This window comes from Nesoenas mayeri, assembly GCF_963082525.1.
Source record: "Nesoenas mayeri genome assembly, chromosome: 9".
Lineage (NCBI taxonomy): Eukaryota > Metazoa > Chordata > Aves > Columbiformes > Columbidae > Nesoenas > Nesoenas mayeri.
In genome coordinates this window covers 4,223,658-4,250,196 of record NC_137557.1, presented here as the reverse complement: position 1 = coordinate 4,250,196, position 26,539 = coordinate 4,223,658, and the positions used below count along the sequence as shown (strand labels likewise).

The 26,539-nt window shown below is 39.1% G+C and overlaps 1 protein-coding gene across 1 annotated transcript in view; it reads right to left on the bottom strand.

Annotated features, from left to right (window-relative positions):
- Positions 1-26,539, bottom strand: part of LOC308043529 (uncharacterized protein) — a gene marked incomplete at both ends in the record, with an annotated part of 193,895 nt that overhangs the window by 153,343 nt on the left and 14,013 nt on the right. The window contains 3 exons of the mRNA XM_080349686.1: positions 23,689-23,793; positions 25,046-25,155; positions 25,805-25,939. Of these exons, the coding sequence (XP_080205812.1) occupies positions 23,689-23,793; positions 25,046-25,155; positions 25,805-25,939 (350 nt within the window). The remainder of the gene's footprint in view (positions 1-23,688; positions 23,794-25,045; positions 25,156-25,804; positions 25,940-26,539) is intronic.

The window sequence follows — 26,539 nt, the reverse complement described above, 5'->3', positions numbered from 1 at the left end:
AGGCTTCACTTACTGAAGGAAAATATTAAAAAAATTAAATGCCTTAGTTTCATTATGCTATTCAGAGGGTGTTCTTGCCTCTTGTCCTTGCCAAACACAGTCCAAAATCTAGATTAATCTCATAAATCATTTCCTGTTGTAAACACCTGAACCATGGACTAGAAAAGAAATTCATCACGAGCTCTTCCCACCTATCGTGGCATTCTCCAATTCTCTAATGAAAAGATCTCAGGCTCTAAGAACAGCCTTTTAGTCTCTTTAATGGTTATAGTTTAATAAAGCAGATACAATCCAGGAAGGCTTTAAAAGAAGATATCCACTGGATAAGATCCATGTGTATTTCAGTGTTGTCCAATAAGACAAAAAAGAAATGTTTTCCCTCTTACATGACAAAATTTATGATGAAACGGTCTTGCAAACTATTCCTCACTAGAGTCTTACAGACTCTTGACAGGATGCCCATAACAAATGCTACACTCTCATCCACCAATGACTGATGATTGTAAAAGGCTGCGAGTCCAGTGTGTCTTACTGAACTTTATTTAAACTTCATCGCAGCTCTATAATTGCTCTGGAGATCTCATGGAATTTCTCTCATTTTTCCTTCCAGACACTTATCAATAGGTTGGAACCAGTAACGAGGTTTTTGCTGCCTTTCACTGCTTTTTGCTCCAGACAATCAGGGACTTTGGGAATGTGGGGCTGCCAGAGCACGAGGCAAAATGGTACCAGACCTGTTCACCCAGCAAACTGAATTAGTGTTACATCTACAGGAGATACTGAGATATGAATCAGCTGGGTTCCTTTCCTTGTTCCACAACATACAGACTAGGTAACTTTATATATCTCCACAGCAGGAAAAAAAAAGCTCTGTCTCTTAAAACAATTTCTGCCACAAAACCTTTTGCGGACTGGTTTACAAACTCTCCAATTCAACTTTCAGTTGCATCAAGTGACTTCAGACTGAGGCCAGTGAAGTTGTTCCTGATTTACAGTGGTGGAAATAGAGGAAAGTTTAGCAGGAGAGTTCACAAGAAGTTAATTGGCTGAACTTACAGGCAGATAGTCTCTCTCCATTAGACTGCTGGAGAAAATAGGGAATTAGGAACAAAATGATCCTCTGAGCTTTTGAGCACAACTTAGTCTACAAGACTACAGAATGGGAGACAACAGCAAGTGTTCAGCTCCAGCGTTGAGTCAATTCCCACAACAACCATCCCTAAAACTAAATGCAAAACTGGCTGCCAGAGGACAGAGATTAACATAAATTTTATACAGATACTCCCCTGCTTTTGCTGCATTCTCCCTCCATCCTTCCAACATTTTCTTGCCCTTTGCAGCCATCATTTCATGGTCCTCGAGGTTTCCACAGCTGCTGGTGAGGCTGAGGAAGGGAAGAGGGGCTGTGGGGCAAAGGAGCGGATACTCCAATGCATAACTATGTTATGGTGGGAAGAAAACCACCAGCCTGGCAGACAGGAGCTCCAGATGTCACAACAAACTCCTGTTCTTTGTATCATGACGCAGGACGCACAATAAAGGTGGCAGCAGCAGGACAACCAAGACACACAACAGCCTTAAGTATTAACATTTCTTGTATCTCCTCTTGTAGTCCAGGACAGTCTCAAAACCTGCACCCAACCTGCTGGCACTTCCACTACTAGTCCCTGGAAAACTGGATAAAACTGTATTCCGAAAGAATTCATATGCCACATTGAGGATGAGTGTTTGAAATTCCCACTAAAGTGAAACAGATGTTGGAATGCAGCAATGGAACTAAGAGTTGCATCACAGCACAGAAATTATTTGGGAGGATTATTAAAAAGTGTTTGGAAGACACAATATTTCTAGAATTATGCCAACTTATAATAAGATGAACATTTAAATTTTAATATAGAACAGAGCTGAAGGCTCAACTCTCATGGCTATTGACAATAACACATTCCTCCAGAAAATGGGTGATGAGAGAAGATGTGTTTTCTCTCAGCGCCAGACATGCACATGGATCTAACACTGAAGAAAGCGTTTCACAATATTCCCTGAAGGCTAAAGGCATGATCCAGAAACCAAGCCTTTAAGAGCATTTAGTCATAACACTGGTACTTTGCAAATAAATCAAAAGTAAATCAAAGCAGCCACTGCATTACATAAGACATTGGCTATTTTTTCTTAGGACCATATTTACTAGTGCTGGGAAGAGCCTGCTCCACTCTTGCTACAATTTCTTTGACTTCTAATAGGGCTGGAGTTTAGAGGGGGGTGGCTTTTGGGGTTTTTTCTTTTTTAAAAGTGATGCTCTAACTCAAATGCCCGTAACCTTGGAAACAGCTTCTCTCCTCAGATATGTCTGTGTCAATTAAAATAATTGGGCTACTCCAGTTAATGGTGCCTAGATTTCAATATTCAGGCTAGTGCTAAAGCATTAGTCCGAGAGGACTCTCAGCTGAGGAACAGATCCTCTAAAAAAGACTGTCTTAGAAAGGTCCTTCTCCCTTTGCAAGTCTTTGTCAGGTTGGCTGGGAATAGGCTAGATTTAAATAATTGCTTTGTGTATATATACATACATTTATATATATATATATATATATGTGATGCACAGGGACTATTTGATAATAGTGAACTAGTGAAACATAGTGAATCTATGTGTATATAAACAAAGCACCCTAAGCAAAGCAGAGAAATACCATTTCATTACCTTTAAAAACTTTCACTTAAAAACTCTATAGATTTACAAAATTAACCTTCTTACTCTTTGTATTTGTATGTGTACATATACATGCACACCGCCGCACTCAGAATTGCATATTCACTAAAAGAATTCCTGCACGTGGCAGATGCATGAACAAACAACACTGACTTTACTAAATATCACAGGCAGTCCTAAAAACTGGAATAAAACTGTATAGAATTAGCAGCTTGTAACACAGGTGGCTAGGGGAAAAAAAGTTAAAAAATAAAAACAATCAAGAAGCTGTTATGAACGTCTCATAGCATCTAAAAGCGGTTTGTTCCTTCTTCCTTTATTGAAATTAGAAGGAATGATTTAAAAAAGTAAGATTCTCTAATGTGTTTTGAAAGCCACGTAGTCATCAATCATTCCATTCAGTGACAGGCATCACCACCCTTCTGTATGTGTATATATATATGTATATGTGTGTGTGTGTGTGTGTGTATATGCATATATACACACACAGATATATATGGTGTATATACAGGTGTGCGTATATATATTTAATATAAATATATATATATACACGTAAACTCTCAGAAAAGGTTTTTGCTAAAGTATATCTTGTTGAGACCCACCCCCCACCCCAAAAGAAGGCATTAAAACCAACAGAAATACATCTTTCTGCCCCAGAGGATGTTCACTGCAAGAATATTGGTATGGAGCACTGGAATTAGAAGGTAGAGATATTTTAGAGATATTAGCTCATTTTTTTTTGCATCTGTATCACTCACTGGTACAGAAAGAGACAGAATTAAGTAGTATCTGGGAAAAGCTATCTAAATAATGATGATTTGAAACAATTATTTTTACTAGGTATTTCAGTTGTCACACATAATACTGGCAAAGAGAATAAAAAAAGAAAGCGCAAGCTTCAAGGAATCCTTTTTTATATTGAAGTTCTACTTTAAGGCTTTTCTAAAGCCTGTGATCCAGGTCTTCCAGGCTGAAAGACCAAAAATGACCAGTAAATAGGGTATTGAGACCTAGGTTGAGGGGACCAAGTTATGATTTGATATTGTTAATAACTGAAGAAGAATTAACAAAAATAAGGCAGCCCAAGCAGTGCAGTAGCTGAGTAAGGACTGATACACACATTCACTGCCAGCAAAGGCATCAAAAGATGAGAAAAATCACAGTCCAGAATTGGCCGCCACAACTGTTGTTTCAGGCCCTTTGGGATTTAAAGCTATTTATATAAGAAATCCGTAATGGAATATGGAATAACTCAATCAACAAGATTTAAAATGAGAAGCATACAAGTCTACAGTGGAGCAGCTGCCAAGCTGGACTCGGGACAGCTCGACTCTGCAAGGCCATTTTTCAGTTTAAAGACTACAGTAAGCAAAATCCTGCAATATTATGCCTATAAAACAGTTTGGAAATATGCTGTAATACTCACTAAAAACAGCTAAGGTAATACAAGTTTCAACTTGTTACTCATTACAGTTTGAATATGGAAAACACATCCTAGTCACTAAAAACCCAGACAGGAATGTTTTCTGTAACAATTTATTCTTACAAAGTAAAAACTCGTGTATGTGTTCTCACTCTTGAGATGTAAACTAAGGGTCCAATTCTCCTTCCACCAAAGGAAGAGAAGTTTGACATTCACATGAACAGCAGCAGAATTAAGCTATGAAGCTACAATTGCATGTAAACAGCTGTCTGAAAACCGCTTCGCAGAATAAACAGAAGCCCAAAATTAATTCAGAGTAATTGTTTATATAAGTTTAAGTGAGATCAACACTGTGGATTCCTTTTAATTTGGTGAAGATAAAAATTCATCGTTTTACTACCTTGTTTTATACTATTAGATGCCAAATACTCTATCTTAAAAACATCTCATATTTTAGACTAAATATATGCCTCAGCAGAAGAGATTTTAATGCTGTACTAAGTTCATTCTGTTGACCATCTATAAGAGGCCCACTACAGTGGATCACGCCAATCAGATCTTCCACAGACATCAGCAGAATTAAATATACAATAAAAGCTATTGAGAATTTTCCAATAAAAATAAGCTTGTTTCATTTCAGATCATTCACTGACATGAGTGTCTTACAGAAAACACACGGGCTGAAATCAAATTCTGATAAAACACAGAAGAGGCACATGCCAGTGAAGAGCAGAGCTGCTGGAGATCCCTGGTCTGCAATAACCCATAAGAGCCCATCCAGAGGGGTTATGGACCCTGAAACCACAGGATTTTCCCTCAGTTACAGAACTGGGACATTCTTGGGACACAGATGTCCCCTGTGCTCAGAAGCCATGCTGGCCAGGGCCTCAAAACAGCTGAGTTGCAAGGCTTGTGCAGACTGTGAGACTGAACAGCACTACCTTTTATTGATGAGTTGAATCAAACTTGCAAAGAGATAATTTCAGGTTTATCCAGCACCTGCCAGGGCAGGGGTCTTCCACAGCTACACGTGTACTCTACCCAAAGCAGAATAATTGAGATCTTCAGGTCCATAAACACTTGAATTTTGGTGCTCTGTTCTGAATTAGAGCAAGACCAAAACACAACAAACTCTCTGATCTTGAAAACAACCACAGGACAGAAATAGAATCATAGAATCATTTCGGTGGGAAGAGACCCTCGGGATCATTGAGTCCAACCATAACCTGCCGTAACTCTAGCACTAAACCATGTCCCTAAGAACCTCATCTAAATGTCTTTTAAACCCCTCCAGGAATGATGACTCCACCACTGCCCTGGGCAGCCTGTTCCAATGCCTGACAGCCCTTTATAGGAAGAAATTGTTCCTAATATCCAATCTAAACCTCCCCTGGTGCAACCTGAGGCTATTTCCTCTCATCCCATTGCTTATTTCTTGGGAGAGGAGACCAACCTCCTCCATGCTCCAACCTCCTTTCAGGCAGTTGTAGACAGCAATTAGGTCTCCCCTCAACTCCTGTTCTCCAGGCCAAATAGCCCCAGTTCCCTCAACTGCTCCTCATAAGACTTATGCTCCAGACCCCTCATATCATTGCCTGGCCAGCCCTACACCATGGCACATTCTCTCTCATGCTATTTGCAAAGGCATCTGCAATCTCAGCCCTCGCTGTTTCTAATATTCAATATTTCGTTCACTTCAAACTAAGTACGGGATGATGAAAACTCATGAAACATGATGGTGCCAAAAGAAAATCTGCACCACCATTAATTGCTACATGAGTATATCAGATCTGTCATGAACAGTGACATGCCAGGCATAACAAGCATCTCTGAAGTCAAACTCCCAGCTTCACTCTGCCACAGAATAAAGGATGCTGCTGACAGATGGGCAGAGTTAAGCAAGACATTCGGCCAAAATCCTAGATAGATGACTGGAGCTGCATTTCACTGCCAAGACCAGAACCTTCATTTGTATCAGAAACCACTAACTTCCTGGCTTTGATCTGGGAAGAAAAAAAAAATCTATACAAAAAATTAATGTTATACAGAATAAGAATAAAAATGAAACAATCATCCACTCTCCTGGCTTCTATTCCTAGTTTTCTCTTCTGGCTCCAGTACTATTCCCTCCGCCTACATAGCCCCAGATCCACATAATTGCAGAACTGCCATTCCACATGACGCTGCTACCCACCTAAGTCAAAACTCCTCTTTTCCCTTCTAGACGACCAGTTTTTATCCTCTCCACCTGCACTAGCATGTCCTTTTGTTCTGCCATGTTGACTGGGCACCATCCTGGAGTCGCTGGGCAGAAAGGTTGAGTCACACTTTCTGTTTTTGAAGTCTAGTATCACTTCTAGAAGGTGATAATTTCTCATTTATTCCATGGTGACAACACATTACTTGCCAAATTTACATTAAAGCTTCAAAACATGCTTGGGATGCACACAATCAGGAGGGACCCTGCCAGACAGATCCATCATACACAACACCATATTGTAACACTTTTGCTCCTGCTTTCCCAAATTCTAGTGGGACAATTTGTTTCAGGTTCATACATCTTGACCTGAAGATGCATTGTTTCTCATTAAGAGTTCCCAGTGATTTCAGTAGGAGCTGCAGGTACCTAAAAATCAAGAAGATCCTCTATTTTATTGCGTTTGACTGTGCATCAAGTTCTCTGCTGCCTCACATCCCTCCCTTGAAGTCAACAGGGCTGAAAAGAGTATACAGGGTAATTTCTGCCAAAGTTTATTCAAGTATTTACAACATTCACTTTTTTCCTATTTATAACTTACTGCTACAATTCATAAACTACTGCTATTTGTATAAACTTGCATTTTAAGCCTAAGTCTATTCTCAATAAGATGAAGACAATGTTTTCCTTAACTATGAGTAAGAATGAAACGATTACAAGTACGCTACAATCAAACAAAATGGCAAGAAAGTTTTCAAGTTTTGTTTTTTTGGGTTGTGTTTTTGTTATTGGCAACTTGTGTAGACTTCCTTTGCTTGCCATTACCATCTGGTCAAAATGAAAGCAATCAATAATACACTTCTACTAAAAGAGAAACCTAATATAGCACAATACCATATTGTTGTGTGCATTAAATCAATAGACCTCCTCGGTTTTAATGTAGTCGTTGCAATACTTGAAAGACAATTTTGAACGGAGTGTTTTTAAACCACAGAATCTTACTTCCTTCATTGTGAATATAATAGGCTTTTAATGAGCGTTTCTCTGTACATATAAAATTATTTATGAAAGGAAAATATGCAAGATTCAGAAAGGCTTTGCAATTCTTAAAAAAATAAACATCTCTAACATTTAGTTCACAGATGGGTAAGATGAGGAAAAATCTGGGGGGCTGCTTGCCCATAGACATAAACCAAGCCTAATGAGTTGAAGACAAAGCCATGAAAAAGTTCAAATGTTTTCGGGGAATCATTTCATCCCCTGTGTGCTCAGAAATACAGCTTGTAGGGTCAGCCATCTCTTTTGCAGCAATATTTTTACTGTCTGTAAGCCCAGATGCAGGGACCTTCGCGATCCATTGCAATAGCCCTACAAAAGAGCTACCACCACCCTTCACCAGACAGCCCAGGACGACTGGGCTCAGCAGGACGTGGAGAGGATATCCCGATGCACAAACATTTGGGAAAAACCCTATTACTCCATACTTGTTAAAGGAATATAAGTTTAACTTACTGCCATTTCTAGTAGTGGGAAAAGGCAGGATGGGTGTCTGAGCCACTCTGGAGCATCTGCTGGTCTGGGCATTGCTGTTATCCCCAGGAGGTGACCAGAAGTACAACTGCACCATTTGAGAAAATAATGTAATGCGAAAAATACGGCATGTCTTGCATGTCAAAACCTTCATATTTATCCAAAAGAAAGAATAGATTCAGTTCAGCAGAACTGAACTTTAAGGAAGACCAGTCTACATTTTGACTTTTAAAAGCAGTATTATAAAAAGTGAAGAAGAGAGGATTAGTCTGATGCAGGATATTGAGGGAAGAGGGAGAAAGACACGCATGACTAGAACTAACAAAATGGCTTATTGTGCTCATCTAGCAATACCAGACAGTAATAAGACAGGAAAAGGAAGAAATACTCATTTACCTGCTCCACATTCATAGGTTCAGAATATTTTGGGTTGATATTTATCACTGGGTCCATTGTGGGGGATGTTCCACTTTCATCACTGCTTTCAAATTTGCTTTTTATTAAAAAAAAATAAAATAAAAAGGCTGTAGATTACTCCTAATGAAGGACTGAAAATACTACACACTAGTGCCAGCCATTGAAACCTTTAAATCACAAAGACACTGAGCCAGGAAAAGGAAAAAACAGTAGAAAGTCCTTAAACTTGCAGAAGTAACCTCAGAGTCACCCCTAGTAACTAATCCAAGAGAGACTGTTAATGGTTCAGTTATTTACATAGAACCATAAGCCTTTTTATAAAAATCCATGTGTGCAGAGGTTGGAAATGGGAGGAAGAAGTAACCTTTTAGGAAAATCTTTGTCTTATTAGGCACTACTGGCTCTGCATCTATCCAGATGTATGAAAACACTTTTTTTTCCCCACAGATGTAGACTTCCCATAAATTGCTTGTGGGGTCTTTAGATGAAAACCAAAGCGTTCAATCTATACTAAAGTATTTAGTTTTCAGAGGAGCTAGAAGAATGAATCATGATACTATTAAAATGATCCACCATCATCCTGTGGAAAACACAGGAGCTAAACCAAAAATGCACCATTCCAGTGATTCTCCTTACCCTTTAGTTGGGGATTCTCAGCGTAAGATGTGTTCTCTTATAGAAGTGCTGTCAACCTATACGTCCCACACCGCATTTGGTCTGCGGCTTCACTGCCTCCATTTGACAGAGGCCTGATGTGCAACTGAGTCAGACTTTCCTTCGTGTCAGTGTGTGCATATGGTGCTTTTGATCACTGAGACCTATTTTTGCAATCTAAAAGCTGGCTGCAGATTGCAACAATCAGAAAAACATACTGGTTTTGATCTAACTTTCTTATATGTGATTTGTTGAAAGGTTAAGTGCTCATTTTCTCTAGAAAAGTGAAATAAACCTGATGTAAAGTTTAAACATGGCTTAAATACCTGCCACACAAAGCCTTCAGAGGGTAGGAGAGGGCAAATGCAATGCAAATAGCTTCTGCTAGGCTATGCAAAAGCAGAGATGGGACAAGCGTTCATAAAAAAGAAATGGTTCTGTTAGTGAGTACCCTCAACAGCCATCGTTTCCTTAACGAGGCCTGTTGATTCTTTAAGGCCTGGAGACCTATAGTAAGGCCTATGTAGATCTCAGTCCCTCTGGGGAAGCACTTATGTATTCATCCCAAAGAGCTGGGTGACAGGAACAGAAGAACAGAACAACCTTTCATAGTGGAAGGAAGACCTGGGGAGGAGGAGGCCTGAGAACACTACACCATTTAGCATTTGCCTTTGCAGATTTCGGTTGCTGGCACAACAACAAATCCGTCCTGGCTCGGGAAGGAAACTAGGTGCTTCACGCAGGCTCTCCAGAATTTCTGTACTGACTTTAATCATACTCCAGTGCAATAAAACGCAATGCAGGAGACGTATGTTCACAGAAGATTGCAACTCTGGCCCGTGTGCTAGGGACCATCCAACAAAGCCAACTACCACTGAGCCTCATAACCTATGCCAACATCTTGCAAGATTAAACACAGAAGGAAAGCGAGGAAAGACATTGTAGTAGATAAAAGACGATCCTGAATTGCATTGGCAGCAAAAAGGACTTCAGAAAGGTGCTGGATTCTATCTAGAGTGTGCTGAGAACGGAGGGCCACACGGTCCCTCAAATGGGATGGGATGCCAGCACAACAGCAGTGGACCAACCTACAGTCACTCTGTTCTCATATGATGAGACTATATTTATTTTCTTTTCTCTAGGAACGTATACAATATAAGATACATTGATGTGGTCTCTGGACAAATAACACATCCTTTGTCCTCATGCCTCAGTTCATCAAAGCTGCATAACTCATCAACTGATTTAGCCTACAGACATTAAACTCATCAGGAAGAGACTGGCACATTTGTCAAGACAGTGTGCTATGTAGGCAAGAGTTGTTCACCATTACTAGTTAAAAATCTAACAGGTTTCTCTTAGCACTGAATGAAGTTAGTAATGCCCACACAGAAAACCTTAGAAATGGTGAAAGAAATATAGGCCTCCTAAGAGAACAAAAAAATATGACCTGTTTAAAACTACTAAGTCAGGAAATTTGATATTGGAAAGGAACAAGCCCAATAAAATAAATCAGGTGATAGTTACTAAGTACCTGTGTCAGGATAAAGGGCAAAGGAAACTCAAGGCATTATTTCAAATGAACTGTACAGTCAGAACGAACCGCATTGGGGGTCAGCCAGAAGTGTTTGTGTGAGGTAACAAGATTATAACCTGCACCATGACGAACGATACTTCAAGCATATTCGACTTCTGAATCCCAGAGCACAATGCTGCCCTGATAGTACATTTTCACTGACTATAAATCTAAATGTGTTGTTCCTATACAATATAACTACTCCTACATTTATACGGTCTTAAAATTGCATTTGGACCTTTGAAGGCAACCTTGAGGCTGATGTGGCCCCTGGTGAAAACGAGTTCGACATCCCTGCTGCACACACTTTCTACATGATATTTTGATATGTCTATTAAAAATGAAAGAGACACTGGCATTGAACTTGCATTTTTGAAGGCTTATATAAATGAACACTTGTCAAGAGGGCACAAGAGCAATCCATCTGTTAATAAGGAAAACTTACGCTGACAAAGTAGCCCCATTTCAAGAACTTCTGCTTAACCAAGGCCATGGTAGAGCACATTGAACTTCACAGAATTCCCCTCCCATGAGGTCTCCCCCACAATGACCTGTGCATCTTGCTTTTCTAAATGTTTAGGTACATTCAAAACTTCACAAATATAGGCGACTGGATATTTTGGGGTAGTTCAAGCTTTTTTTCTTTAGATAGTTTTCCTTACTTATTTAAAGGCTAAAGCATGTGGAAAGAATCATTCCTAGGATGCAGTAACTGAACTCTGCAAAGTGCTTAAGTTCACTAACCGCCCAGCTAGGCTTTTACTCAAAAGAATGCATGTAGCATACCATAAGTTGGATACAACTTTTTTTAATAAAGACAGCATGCTTATGTTACAAATGCTTATTTAAGAATGCACAGGAATTTTGAGAAAAATGGAAGAAGATTCAGGTATTGACCAAACCTTAGTTTGAACTGTTCTGGATGGATAGCTGAAATTTTCTCTTGAATTTTAGTGAGTTACATTACCCTTCACACACTTTTCTAAATTGCTGGTTAGCTTTATCCTTCACCTTCATAAAGCTGTCCATAGTCTATGATAGGATTGATAGCATTTCAGTTGCTGGTGAATTGTTTTATTTGCCATCCCATTTTCTTACAAAATTAGATGAAACCAAGAGAAAATGTTTTCAGTTAAATTGAATTAGTTGCACAACCTGAAAATCCTAAAGTATCTATTCACTTATACAGTAGTTCATCAGCTCTAAAACTCTCGGCTTTATTATGTGCTTGTCAGAATAAATGATAACACCAAGTGGCTGGCAGAATAATGAGCAACTGCCATGATAAATGGATCGTCACACAAAGCTATCTGAAATACAAAGATGATGACGAGAGCATCACTTAGAGCTACACCTACAGTTTCTCTCTTCCTGTTTTTCCCCATGCATTGTACAATTTTCTTCCATCTCAGATTTACTTGGCTGGAACAAGAGGTGGAACATGAAACAAGCTGTGGCTAAATTCTCTAGAGAAGTGAAGTACAACCCTGCTGCAGTCAACAGATAATTGTAGTCGTGCCACAGAGGAATTTGCCCTCCATGCAAATAACTTAGCAAGCATTGTTAATATATTCACTTATTTCACAGTTATTAAATGTGCCCTCTGATGAACATCGATCTGTTATTTATTCTGTTAGCACATTCTCCTTCCTGTTGCTTCACACACTATATAAAATTAAAAGAATATTAGCACAAGCGGATATTGTTGCTTTACTATGCTAAGATCAAAAGTTATTCCAAATTCAGTTCCCAAATAGATGATATATATTACCACCTTTGAGCCGATGAAAGCAGATTTTAAACCAGAGCTCCGAGAGCAGAGCTCCAGTTCATATTTAACCACAAAGCAGAGAAATCAGGGAGAAGAGGATTTAATTGAACTCTCAACTTCTGGATCTTTGCGCAGTGGAAGAAGTGATAAACTGCAGACCCCAGCTTGGAAACCATCACTTACATAAAGCTCCTATTTATATCAGTACAACAATGTGCAGTTAAGCAAGCATTGCACACGCTTTCAAGACTCTGTTCCACAAGGTACAAGATCCAAAATGAGAAAAATATTCAAGAGGCTTAACATGGTATTGAGTTTAACTTTTTTCCCCCCACTCTCAATAAATTACATTTACAGTTTCTACATTATTTACAGTATAAATGTAAGACTGGGATCTAGAGGTCATAGTAAGAGTTAGTGAGAGAGAAGGAATAACACAAAAACCTCAACTTTTTCAAGCTCCAGAACAGCTTGAGATTATAGTGAGAGAAAAACAATTCAGGTCAGCAACCCTGAACACAAAAGCTACAGTTGCGTTTGGGTAACCAATTGCCCGTGAATTCTTGGTGAACCAAAAGCAATCAGATTTTACAAAAAAAAAGGAAACATTTTAAAATACGTTTTCTTTAAGAGGACAGCACAGACACCATTTCTCTCATTTCAGTACCTTACAAGTGATGCACACCATCAGAATCTCTTAAACATCTTAAAACAAGAGTAGTCACTTTTATTCCAGGTGGCCACGAAATAAATTGGGTCTTTTCAACTTTAGTTGTACTTAGGTTATTAGAAAGTACCTGAAGAAGCAGAAAACATTTTGAAATAACTGTATCTGAAGTTGAAATCATGACTTCTGGCTCGGAAAGCAGTGAGAACAAGAGAAAAAAAAACGAATAGTGTGATTCAACATATCATTTTTATTATGGGGGAGAAAGGAGGGCACCTAAAAACAGGCCTAAGGAATGTCATGTGCGGCTCAGCTTTGAAACCCTCCCATCCAGAATTCGACTGACTATTGTAGGTTTTTACGTGCCCAACAAAATATACCATAAACTGTGCCTATTTTCAGAGAATAGCAAGTCTCATGGTAAAGAAAACAGACTAAGATTTCCAGTATTCCAAATCGTTGCCCATCTCAAAATTTCCAGGAGCACGGGAAGTCATTTTAGGAAGTGACTACGACCAGTGATCCTGGAACATGACAACAGGGAATGTCTGAATGGAATCAAGTTGAAAACCTGCTCCACAGTTCAGCATTGCAGTTCTTGGCTTTTGTCCTGTGCAGTCACAACCATTTTAAAGATGCTAAAAAGCCCTTGCTGAACAGAAGAAATTTAAGCATGAGTAGTTAAAACTTCCTTTGCCCAATTAACGTGTTCGAGTTTGTATAAAAGAAGTCCTGAGATTCTTTTCTTCTACAGTTAACTAGACTGATCATTACCGACAAGTAATACTGACCTTACGCTTATAGAACAACTTTTGGAGATTGGTAAAGAATGTTATAGGTTACATGCCCATCTTGCCATTGAAATATTACCAAAACTGCTGAGAGTAAGAGCAATTTTTTAAAAATAGCTGCCAGGGAAAAACCTTCTGTTATAGAAAACACCAAAGAGTCTGTATATGTACACAAAACAATATAGCTTTGCTTTTTAAGGTCTTCTCCTAAAGACATGCTGGCATCTAATGACACTGAAGAGGTAGATTTGCCTTCCCAGAGACAGAAACCCTGGGAGGAAACAGTTATTCAGGTGTAAAGACATGTCATACTCAATAGTACCAACACAGCCAAGTTTGAAACTAGGCACAAAGTCCAGATCAAACTTAGAATTTCCACATCATTTAGACATAGTTTTTGTTCCAATCTGACTTGGAAAATATTTGAAATTCCCTGTGGAGAATCAACCAAAAAATGAAAACATCATTTCAATAGCCACATATAGTCGTGGTAGTCTATTACTGACATACCATCAAATAAAATAACAAAGTTAAACTTTAGCACATGTTTAGCCTTCAGGTAGGGACAGTGTTCTCTTAACCAGACTATTACAGAAATACAACAAAATTCATTATTTCCTTTCTATACTCATTTAGCCACATGTTAATCGCACAACTGATGCTCAGCCCAGACTGCTCATCATTACAGAAGTCACCCATAATACAAAACACACATGCACACGTGTTGCCGTTCAATATGTTCGGCGATTAGATCCTCTAGGACTTTTATTTGTGAATAGCCTCATATTTTGGGTGGAAAAGCAGAATAAAATACTGCATGCCTGACATATCTGAGCAAGAGCCAGATAGACCAAAAAATAAACCTCATCCTGCAACCTCCCTGGGGAAATCTTTGTTCATTTTAATACTTGTTCAGTCAGCTGTCTCTGTGAATGACAAGGTTTTATCTTTAATGTGAATGGCTTCGAAGGCTACTTGCATTATCCATTCTCCGACAGCTGCTGCTGAAACCACAGGGTTGCAAACTTATAATTAAATCCAGCTGCCACTACTGTGAGTTCAGTTATATCGAAGTGAGCAGTAATGCCTCGTGGTTGCTGGCAAGATTCTGTCTCCATTTCTAGACAATGTAATTAACTCTTTTGCCCCTTTTAGATGAAATAAACATCAGCACTGAAGAATGCTGTTAAATGACTGTAAAATGGTATTTATATGGAAGAATTCCGTTGCAGTCATTACACCTGAGCAAACGAAGTTCTAGGTGGATGATGGCTAACAACAAATCATTGTTGCCTTAAAAGCAGTAAGGGGACACCCAAGGAGACACAGGGATGGAAGGAATTTCCTATAGAAAGGATGTATGACATGTTAACAGCTCTACTCGTCAGCCTTAAAACACAACCTCCAAAATAAAGCAAATGTCAAGATCTGGCTTGAAACAATTGCAGGAAAGGAACTGGGAAAGGAACCACAGGTCTTCCTGTGATGCTAAGAACATTTCTTCAAGGCCATTGTCCAAGTCTTAAATCAGACTTAGAGATTATTTCCTGACCCAATAGCTGCAATGCACACTTCTGAAGGTCGAATTTTTCCTTTTACAGTCAAAAACTGTTAATATCCACATGTCAGCAAAGCGTTTAGGTCCTCTGAAGTAATTAGTTACCTGAATTTGACTTTGTCAGTCATAATCCTCGAAGTGCCGCTCAAGAAGGCCTCAAATCTTTCATGGGAGTAAACACAACCAGCCATGACATGCAGGACTAATCTACTGAAGTAGAAAGCAACAGCCAACTGAGCTTTGTTTGTGAAGAGTGTTCTTATTATTTGTACTTCTTTGGAAACACATGACAGTCAAGTCCCTTCTGAGGATGGTGAGAAAGCACAAGAGAGAACAGAACAGGCCCGACCTCAGACATCAAGTACAAGAAAATTAAAGGAAGGGGAGAGCTGCCTGTTGAGAGGGGAATGAGATTCGTATCTCAAAATTCACTCTGCAAAACTCCCAAAATACAACAATAAATATTAAGAAAAAAATCTGCTGGATATTCTGCCAAATCACTGTTAAAACCATAGGTTATCTAGATTGTTTGTATGCAGGGGCTTTTTGTTGTTTTTGTTTGGAGGGGTTTTTTTGTTTGTTTGGGTTTTTTTCCCTGTTGTTGTTTGGGTTTGTGTTTGCTTGTTTGTTTTAACATGAGAGTTGCATACAGAGACACAAAAACTGAATTAACTGGGTGTCAGGAGTCCAGCCATAGTACCACGGGTCATTTCAATTCACCTGTATAACCCAACCTAATTGATTATGATCGACACCACACTGAAGTGGGCAGATTGGATAACCAGGGATCTGACCAGTCACATAGAGACCAGCAAGAGTCACAAAATAAAATCCACTGCACAACGCTCATCTTTGCCATGGTTTGCTACCACATTTCCTCAACCAACATCAAATAAATGCCAGCAGCTAGAAAACAAGTTTTCTTCCCTTATTTTTCTACTTTTTGAAGCAAACACGAAGTAAACAGCCTTTTGTCCCAAAGACAATGAGGGTGAATTTGCTCTCGAGTGGTTGTTCGTAGGTTCATTTACTCCTGGCATATTTGTTTACTGTTTCACTACCTCCGTCTCTCTACCTGTCGCTTTGTACTAATGGCTCTGAAGCCCCAGCACTCAAGAGTGTTTCAGCAAGACAGGTTGATTATTATATCCTGTCATATCCAGGTGAGAGCCAGTCATGATTTTTCAATCAGTGTTTTCCCATTCCCATTCTAAAATGATAAAGCTTTTATTCCTCCTGGGTTTTTAGCAGTTATTTTAAAGGGCTTTTTATCTGGAGACGTTCATATCTTACTGATGCTGAAAGGTTTTCCGATAGACGACACTGGCAAAGACCAGGTGTGTGTGAAGAGGGAAGAGAACACAGAAAAAGGGCAGAAAAGAAAGAATGGAAAGGTTGGAGGAAGCCACGCCTTCAGGATCTTGTGAATCATTCATACAATCTTGCTTGCAAATGGAATTAATCTCCAAATCAACTGTTATCCATCATTAGAACAGATAATGCCATTTTATCTTAACCGTAACGTTTTTCTTGGGAGATTACAGGTAACTTAGACCTTCTGCAGTGTTTTGGGCACTACATTTGCCTTTTGCAAATCTCCAAACATTCAACTCCTCTTTCTCATGGGTTTTCAATCAGCCACAGCTCTGTGACTTTTTATATTTAGGTCCACAGTTACATTTGTATTAATTTGTGACTATGTAGGTCTGTAATTTATTATTCAAATCACAATCTGTTTTAAGTGTCAGCACACTTATCAGTTGCCATCAAGGTGTAGAATACAGACTAGGCAAAGGTCTGTTACCATGAGACCAAACCCAAAAGCCATTTTTCAATGACAGCAGATGACTATTTTGGTAGACCTACCTGTAGGAGTTGACATTATGCATTAGAAACAGATTTATTTTTTTTTAATGCTGAAAAAAAGTATTTTTTTTTTCCTTCTAAAACATTTAGAAATGTAATGTGAAATTTATATGCTACATTAAGACATGGGGAGCACATGGTGGTGGTGGGGGAAATAACCAACCGGTGCATATTTGGTTTAGATTTTCAAGGCAATTAGAGGACTGAAGTGCTGAAGGTCTCTAACCATCCAGTGAGACCAGAACCTGCTAAAAGGTTACAACAGAAGACTTTTCCATGGCTAAAATTTCATTAGATATGAAAAACTAATTATGGACTGAAAGAACAAGACACCAGTAGTTTTCTCTTTTTCCTTCACGTAAGACAGAATGAAATCTATTGGTTCTAAGTAGTCTAAGACATCACAAGAAAAACAAATACAATAAAGCACCCAACCAGTTCAGTTCAACTATAAATAGCTGCTCTCATTAATATACTAATTTTAAACACCAAAGGTCTGTTGGCATACTTTCTCTTGCAAATGCTTTTGATTAACCACATAAAATTGCCTAAAGCATTTGGTTTATATAAACTCCTTTCTAAAACAAATTTTAGCCAAGTTTGCGCTAGCAAAGCAGGAATTAAACTTGTGCAGTAAAAAAGCCAAACAAAAATCATCCACCATTTCCAAGCACAAGAAACAGGAAAGCATACTAAAGTACTTGCTTAAATAAGTTATACATATCTAGTGCTGCTTCCCAATTATTAAAAATAACCAAGCTAAGCGTCAAGTTGTAATGAGAGCTGGTTCCTGTGAACCCTCAAGATACTTTGGCAGAGTTTAATATTCCAAACTCCGCTATTTTCGTTGATTCCTGCCCTCATATTCTTCCAAACCACGCAAGTATTGTCTCTCTTTTGAAGAACTACACAAGCCACGTTTTCGAATGGTTATGAGATGTGAAATGGTTTTGTAATGCAAGGACAGTCTATGATTCACAGAATCCCACAGAATCTCACAGAATCTCGAGGACTGGAAAGGACCTGGAAAGCTCATCCAGTGCAATCCCCCCATGGAGCAGGAACACCCAGATGAGGTTACACAGGAAGGTGTCCAGGCGGGTTGAAATGTCTGCACAGAAGGAGACTCCACAACCCCCCTGGGCAGCCTGGGCCAGGCTCTGACACCCTCACTGAGAAGGAGTTTCTTCTCAAATTTGAGTGGAACCTCTTGTGTTCCACTTTGAACCCATTACCCCTTGTCCTATCATTGGTTGTCACCGAGAAGAGCCTGGCTCCATCCTCCTGACACTCACTCTTTATATATCTGTAAACATTAATGAGGTCATCCCTCAGTCTCCTCTTGTCCAGCTCCAGAGCCCCAGCTCCCTCAGCCTTTCCTCACACGGGAGATGCTCCACTCCCTTCAGCATCTCTGTTGCCCTGCGCTGGACTCTCTCCAGCAGTTCCCTGTCCTGCTGGAACTGAGGGGCCACAACTGGACACAATATTCCAGGTGCGGTCTCACCAGAGCAGAGTTCTACTTTTTGCCCTAAACCCCATTATCTTAGTTGCCTCTATTCTTAGAGAAATCCCTCGATGGACTTCTGTGCCATCAAGGAAGCTTTAGTGCTGTCAAGCTTTTGTATGGCTTCTGCAAGGGCCGAAAACTGGATTTTTCAGACTTGTGAATCTTCACATCCCCCATCTGAGGCAGAACTCACAAAGAATGAAAATTTGTAGCACTGTTTCATGGATATAAATTGCCCTGTAAGGCTTGTTTAGGTCTTCAGTCTCAAAGAAGAAGAAAACATGCACCTCTCCGAGAGACTAGAATGGCAGACAGGACATTAATCAGAAGTTTTATCAAATAACTCTTTGCAGGAAGAAATATTTCCTAGAGGAAAATGGAAGCAGATTCTTTTTCACAATGAACGAGATAGTATTTTTGGTTGCAAGAAGATCCATCAGACTTCACACCATTTTAATCAATGGTTTCAAAAAAAAAAACCCCACCTTTGTTTTAAGTAGTTCTGTAGCATAAACTGTGAACTACCTTGACTAGGAGATGCTGACATTTTTGCTTCTTAGAATCTTTATACAGTTCAATATCTTAATAGCGTGTGACCAGAGTTAAGGAAGAGATTGACAGCTAGTCAATGAACTGATGAATATCTATCTCAGAAGCATTTCATTTTAGTTACCCATGCAGTGCGCATTTTACCTTTATATACACATTCCAATGCTATTATCTTACACTTAATTACTTAGGTCTCAAAGCACTTTACAAAGGAATGAGCTATCATTATCAGCATTTCACATACAAAAAATTGAGGCATAGTGGTATAATTTGCTAGAAGTTATTGAACTCATACCCAAGGTCAGTAGAAGGTGAAAAACAAAGCTCTTATCTCAAATATCAGGTGAGCACTGTATTCAGCAGACCCCACTGCCTCTCAGGATGTGGCAAATGCTTCCCAAGCACACAATCGTCTGTCATCTACATCAGAATTTAAAATTCCACCTGCATTACAGCAAGGTGTAAAATTTAAATGTATTGACACTTAATCTGTTAAACACTGGAATATTCTGTCCAGCTTTCTTCAAATGACTAAGCTAAAATGACAAACATCATGTCATCATAAGATGACTTTCCTGACAAGTCTGCCCTGGTCATTCCTTACCTATTTTTAAATGTCTTCTGATAACACCCATCATCTCAGAGATGCTCAGCTCACTCTTCCCTAATTATTGCAGCAAAACTTCTGTAATGCTGGGATTTTGTTTCAGTCATGAAATTATGAAGCCCATTCAGTTCTCACTCTTGCTTTCACTCTAAGTATTAAAAACAGCAGGAGGTACTTGGTAAAACCAGCAATAACTTGATGTTTCACGACAAAATTTCTAAGAATCAAAACTAATCCCTCATTTTGCATCGAGCAATTTTATGTACACAAGGAGTAAATAAAGTTACCCTTGTTTGTAGGATTTGGAATGCTTCTGCGAGCTGCATGCCCAAGTGCAAGTCCAAGGCTGAATTAAACAAGCTAAATGAAATTAATTTACTTCCATGTCCAGCTCAGGTGGCCAGCAGGGCCTTGAACAAGATTATCAGGACAACTAGTGAATAACAATGAAACCTGCACTGCAGCACATTTTATTCTTGGCGCTGGGTTTTACGGGTTCTCTTTTTGTAACAAGCCTTCTCTCCCTCTCACTGGGCTCAAGAGAAATGGGAATCTCAACTTCTAAACAAGTTACAAAAAACCAGCAAGAAATACAGCTTGCAAGTTTCCATTGTAATTGATATAAGTCTATTATTACAAGACAAATTGCAGCAGACAGGGAAAGAGACAGCTCAATCCGTTACCGAATCCTTGTAATGGCTATATGAAGAGCTCGACCATTTAACTCATAAATCTTTCTTCTAAGTCTGAATTGCTGCTTGTGTGTGTAAAATAATAAAAATACGGAGGAAGCATACAAGAGATGCTGTAATGCATTCCTAGTCACAATTACATAAAGTTTGTTACAGAAATCACCCTTTCAGCGTCTAATCAGAAATAACGTGCTACAGGCTGCTAAAACACCACGATATCTTTAAAAAGTCATTAGATGCGATCATGCCAATTGTGAATGATCATCCCTCTGCAGATGGCCATGATGCACTGGGCCGTCATAGGTCATTCTTGATGAACTGTCACAAACTTTCTGCAGGACAGACCAGGACAAACTACATCACAACGTGATTTCCAGGAGCCTGGATTATTTACTAACCTCATGGCAAATATAAATGCAACAAGGAGGAAAAGCCAGATTAGAGGATTCTCAAAATCTATGTTCCCATTTATTTTTTTACAGTAACTGATTTGAATATTATTTTTATAATAATTTCTTGTCTATGGATGGTAGTGCCCAGCAGGACGACCATGAGAGCCATGGCGCAAGCGAAACTTTAGAATTAGCTGTCAGCACTGAATGACAGAAACAAGATAAGCAAAGAGGTTGGAGGGGAGAGGATAGAAAATGGGATACACGCAACAGTTTTGCTCAAATGACCGCAAGCAGAGTTATGAAATGCCCATGGTTCCTGCTCTGTCAGGAGATTGACGGGAGGCCACAACACCAAAAGTGACAGAAACCAAGATTACAACCAAGGATGCCCAACAGGCAGGTATTTTGTGGTCTCACATTCAATTAGAGTCTCCATTCCCCTGCAAAGCCCTCAGAGGGCTCCTGAACACTCCAAGCCAAAGATGCTGGCAGGAGAAATTCCTTCTCCTTTGGGTGAAGGGCTGGAAGGAAAACAGCTTATTTTAGAGCGAGGTTGCACATGCAAGTAGTGAGGAGGGGACAACATTTAAAACTACAACATATTAACATTAAGTAATGCCGTCAATTTAAATTTGAGCTACATAAACAGCAATATTGCAGCATCAAACAAAGACAGAGGCTATAGCTGCTACTTCCACAGTATGTTTTCTTTAGTTTTGCTTACAAGAAATATGATACAAAACTCACAAGCATCTGTCTGGAGGTGCCTGCCATGGTTAAGGGGCCTTACACTCTAAATTACCTTGCTTTTGTTAGGCAAGTGAATTGTCCATAATGTTCTTTCTGAAAGCAGGTTTTTCCCTTCAGAATTTAATTTATAAACTCACTCCTGCCAGGCTGCGATAGCAGCTACTGTATAAACCTGAAAACGATGACTACTGAAATTCCATTCAAACCTTCGGAATCAATAGAAAACAGACAAACCACCAAGATAAAGTTGCACCCGACTGCAAAGAGCAAGAACTGCAGGATACCTCACGTTGTTTTTACAGCATCTGCAGTCACCGACCTGTGAAACAGACACTGCACAATTACATTGCAGTTTGAAAATCTAACCTATGCTACCCACAGGCTGCACCCACATATTCCTGAGAGCCTGTTGGAAATGCCTTAGTGCTGTAGGTCTTTCCTGGCAACACAAGGAGACTCAAAAAGATGAGCAAAGACAGAATTTGCTGAGACTTTTATTGCATTTAGGATAATAAAAGCTTATTACATGGGCTGCTTCAAGATCCTGCTTGTGCTTACCTTGAAGCGGCAACTCTGCGGTAAGTCAATAATGAAGCAACCTGCGTTGTTGTCTATGGTTTGGACCAAGTTACATATATAAACTTCTTGTTTCTATAAGCAGTAACAAAATACACAATTACAACATCACCCTTGGAGTCTGCTTAATCAGATTAATATTGTCTAAAGTTGTTGGCACACTGATGGCTGTAGAAGCTTCATTGTAAAGGGCTCTGCATTGTATTTAAATGCCTGCTGATAAATGAAAAATGTTATCTATGACCATAAGTCGATGAAAACAACCCCCTTGCAGCATGTGCTGATATTTTGCATTTCCCGCTTACCACACCTGCTGCAATTTCAGCTGCTTTGGCACCTTCTCTGAGGGAGGCAGCTGCCCATACAGACACGGTGGCTTTGGTGCAGCAGGCCCATGCAAGACCAAATCCATCCCATCAGCCTTGTTGGAGTCCAGAGACCATAGCATGACAGAGGTTACGAAGCAAGCATGATACAAATCATGCATCAAGTACAGAGCTCAGCTTTTCAGCTCTTAAACAATTGTTACATTCCTTCTCACTTGTATTTTATGACAGACAAGCCAGGTGATGATGTAAACATGTTATCATTTGAAAGCAAAAAAACTAAATATTAAAAATATCTGCCTTTCTTTGAGCAAAACACAATGTGCTTCAGTTGAAATTATTATTTTTCTGATGGAAAATAAATCCTTTGTCCCAATCACAGCCTGCTCTGAAGGAATGACTTTCCTCCCCACCTTAAGAAGCCAAATGGATGCAGTTCTATAATTTCGGAGAGCTGTACACAGTATGTGTGATGGTCTTATTTCACATAAATTACAAGACAACCCATTGTGAGCTTATCAGATTGAGAACCAGCATTTGCGAGAAAAAGATTCCCATTGAGTGTGGGTGAAAGCCTAAGTCACATAGAATTTAGTCCATAATATGCTAGAACACTGTTATGGAAATGAAACATTGGTGCATGAATTATTTCGATAATACTAGGAAATATTTGGTAGCAATCTGTAAACCAGCCTTCCTACTTTCAGAAGCACCAAAAGAAATTCCATTAATAAATACATTCAGTTCATATACTACATTCTTTACCTACTGCCCAACCGGCTTTGACTCAGAATTCACCCCCACAATGCTGAGAAATTTAACAAGAGAACCACAAGTACGTGCAAGTTCAGAAGCAACAGAAAGATATTCCATTGGACGCCACTGCTGATATTCAATGGTATTATCTATTACAGAAATTCATCTGATTTCAATCAGATTAACTTTCCAGCTCGCTTTGCTAAAATTCAGTACCGAAATCAGCAAATTTTGCAGAAGAACCAACCACTTGCAATGCAGCAAGGGCAACTTTAAGTCGACATTAATAAAATACTCATGTTTTAATAAATATTGTTAAATGTGCATTTTACCCAGACACCAGGTGCATTTGAGACAATTCCATCCGACTCACCGTACTGACAGCGAGGACCCTGAAATCCTGCAGGACACTGGCACATCTGGGTTCCCGCTTCAGAACATCTCCCTCCATTGAAGCAAGTGCCAACAGTGCACAGCACTAGGACACAAACAGAATGAAACGGGGGGGGGTGTTTGTTGGTTTTGTGCCAAGGATCCTCCAGAATCATCTTTTCCTGTCATAGTCCTGCTGTAGAGAGAACTTCCGAATAAGAAACACAGCTTTTTCTTGAAGTGGAAAAGTTAGACTGGAAAAAAGCGTGTTATAATGGGTATAACCATTCATGTTGATATGAAGAAATTAAACTTTAATAAAACTAAGGCTATGATAATGCAGTTTAACCTAAAGATGCTTCAGAGGCAGAAGAGAGCAATGCATATCAAATATAAAAGAATAATTCAACCCCTTTGGTGCCTTAAGGAATTCAAAACAAGTCTGCATTACTCTTTCAGAAAGAAAATGATTTTATATTGCCACCGGTGATCAAATATGTTAAATTCCTTTACAGAGAGATTAAAATACAGATTGTAAACACATCTTTGACTTCTTAAAGCAAAACAGGTGCACACTAAATATGTAGATTCAGGCTGAAACTAACAGGAATACCTCAGGCTTGGTTTTGTTTCTTAAATACAAAGAGACAATCATAAAGGCGAGCTCTCTGAATGCATCCCTCAAGTCAGCATGAAGATCAAAAAAACACATAGGAACAGATGCTAAATTTCATACAGAAAATACAATTACTGACAAAACAGTAACAAAGCTAAATAGTGAGTAAATTGCCATCTTCTACTCATGTCTTGTTAACAGTGGCTAAAGTGCTTCATTATCATTTAAATTAAATTCCATCTTTTCAGAAAACATCTAATCACAATTAGAACTTACTGATGGGAACAGGTTCTCATCAGATGGAGAACTGTAGGGTAGAAACACAAGCGCTTCAATGCCAACAGCAGCAGCGAAAAAAGCCAAAAGCAGACTCTGCAATGAGCAGAGTCCAAGAAACAAGAGCCTTATAGCAGATTCCTTTGCATAATTTGGGTAACAGCAATAAATTTGGTTGGCCTGTCATTGCCAGGCTGGCACAAAAACGCTGCAACAGCTACAATCAGAAAAGCACTTTCCACTGTTCAGATTAAAATTAGAAATACTTGCTGCTTTTAAATATGACAGCTTCTGTATGTTTAAAACAAGTTTCTTTCCCCGTATATAGATCACCTCTTTGCAACTGGGATTTCCAGTTTTAAGTAGCAAAAGGTAAAAACCATCTTCTAGAAGTAAGAATCGCTAGGAAAGCAAGGCCTGAGGATGTCACCTCGCTTGGTTTGTCATAGATCTGCCGTCAACTTACAGTGCAAACAGCCAGGTTCACCATCACGTTGGACCCAGCCAGGGCAGCACTTATAGACTGTCTGACGCTCCATCTTGTACGCCTGCTTGTAAACTGTGTAGTAGCCAGACCTTGGAAGAGAAGAGGTTTAAGAGAACAATCACAACTTCTATTCCACTTATTCACATCTCATCAGTAACAAACCGTACTCATACATCATATTTATTCAGCCCCTATCAGTAGTTCTTGTTAAAAATGAAGCAAATATAGCAAAATGCATCCTGATAACATCCAATAGCTCTAATATACTATGTCCACATATTTTCCGATGAATTTGTATTCAAGCTAGTGGAAGATGAGTAATTTTGTTTTGCAATCAATTTTGGTTTTAGCCATCGGGGGAGTGGGATCTCCCATCAGTTCTGAGCATATGACAGAAATAGAAAGAAGTTCAATTTTTCAAAGCAGATGACTTGACAGCTGGACTTCACCTGAAACGGGATGAGACAGAGGCATTTTCTGATAATATGAAATTGCAATCTAAAGCCAGCCAAGGAGTTCGTGACACATCTAAAACACGGAAAAAAAAGTTGCATTTTTTGCTCAGTAATAACAGACTTAAAGTCCCATCAGGACACAATATATCCATAACTAAATCACATCTATTTCAGGGCATGCAATAGTTTGCAACTTCGCTCAAATAAAAAGAAATAAAAAAGTTAAAGAATTTGTACTAAGTTCAGTCACAGAATTCGTTTGTAATGACAGATAATGTATTACCTTCTCTCATAGCCCATACACCACTTCCTCCCTGCACAGCCTTGTTTCCACATCTTGACCATGCGGCTAAAGGCTTGAACACATGGCTGTTGGTGTCCTACCAGAGCCAACTCAGACACTGGACAGACATTTGGCCTTGAAGGGAGGGAAAAAGATAAGCTTTGTTATTTCTAACACAAAGTTTAAGAGTCTAGAGAAATACAATTATGTTATGTATACCAGTTAATAACAGCTTGAAACAGATTTTATATTGCTACTTAAAAATACTGTAGTTCTGTGACTTTCTTCACTTTGAACCAATCTAACAGCTCTCTTACAAAAAAATACAGTATACATGAACACTTAACAAATCAGCGATTCCAGAATGGCAAATGGTCCACAGACATTAATCAAGCCAAGTTTTCATTAATGTATCGGTTGCACAAGCCATGAGCACGAACGCATTTCTGATGGTAATTTTGACATGAACGGCCCAGCTAACAAAACACAATTCTATTTTATTCCCAGAAAATGAGCACTAAGGGCGGCTGGAAGCCCCTCGCCAGGTCTGGTACATGGACAAATGTGCCAGGGTGGGAATCAATTACTTCGATGACTTGACAACTACAGGCACTGACCTCCACTGCACATATCTATATATATATATATATATATATATATATATATATATATATACACATACATATATATATATATATGCACCATGAAAACACAGTGTCTGCCTTAGAAAACAGT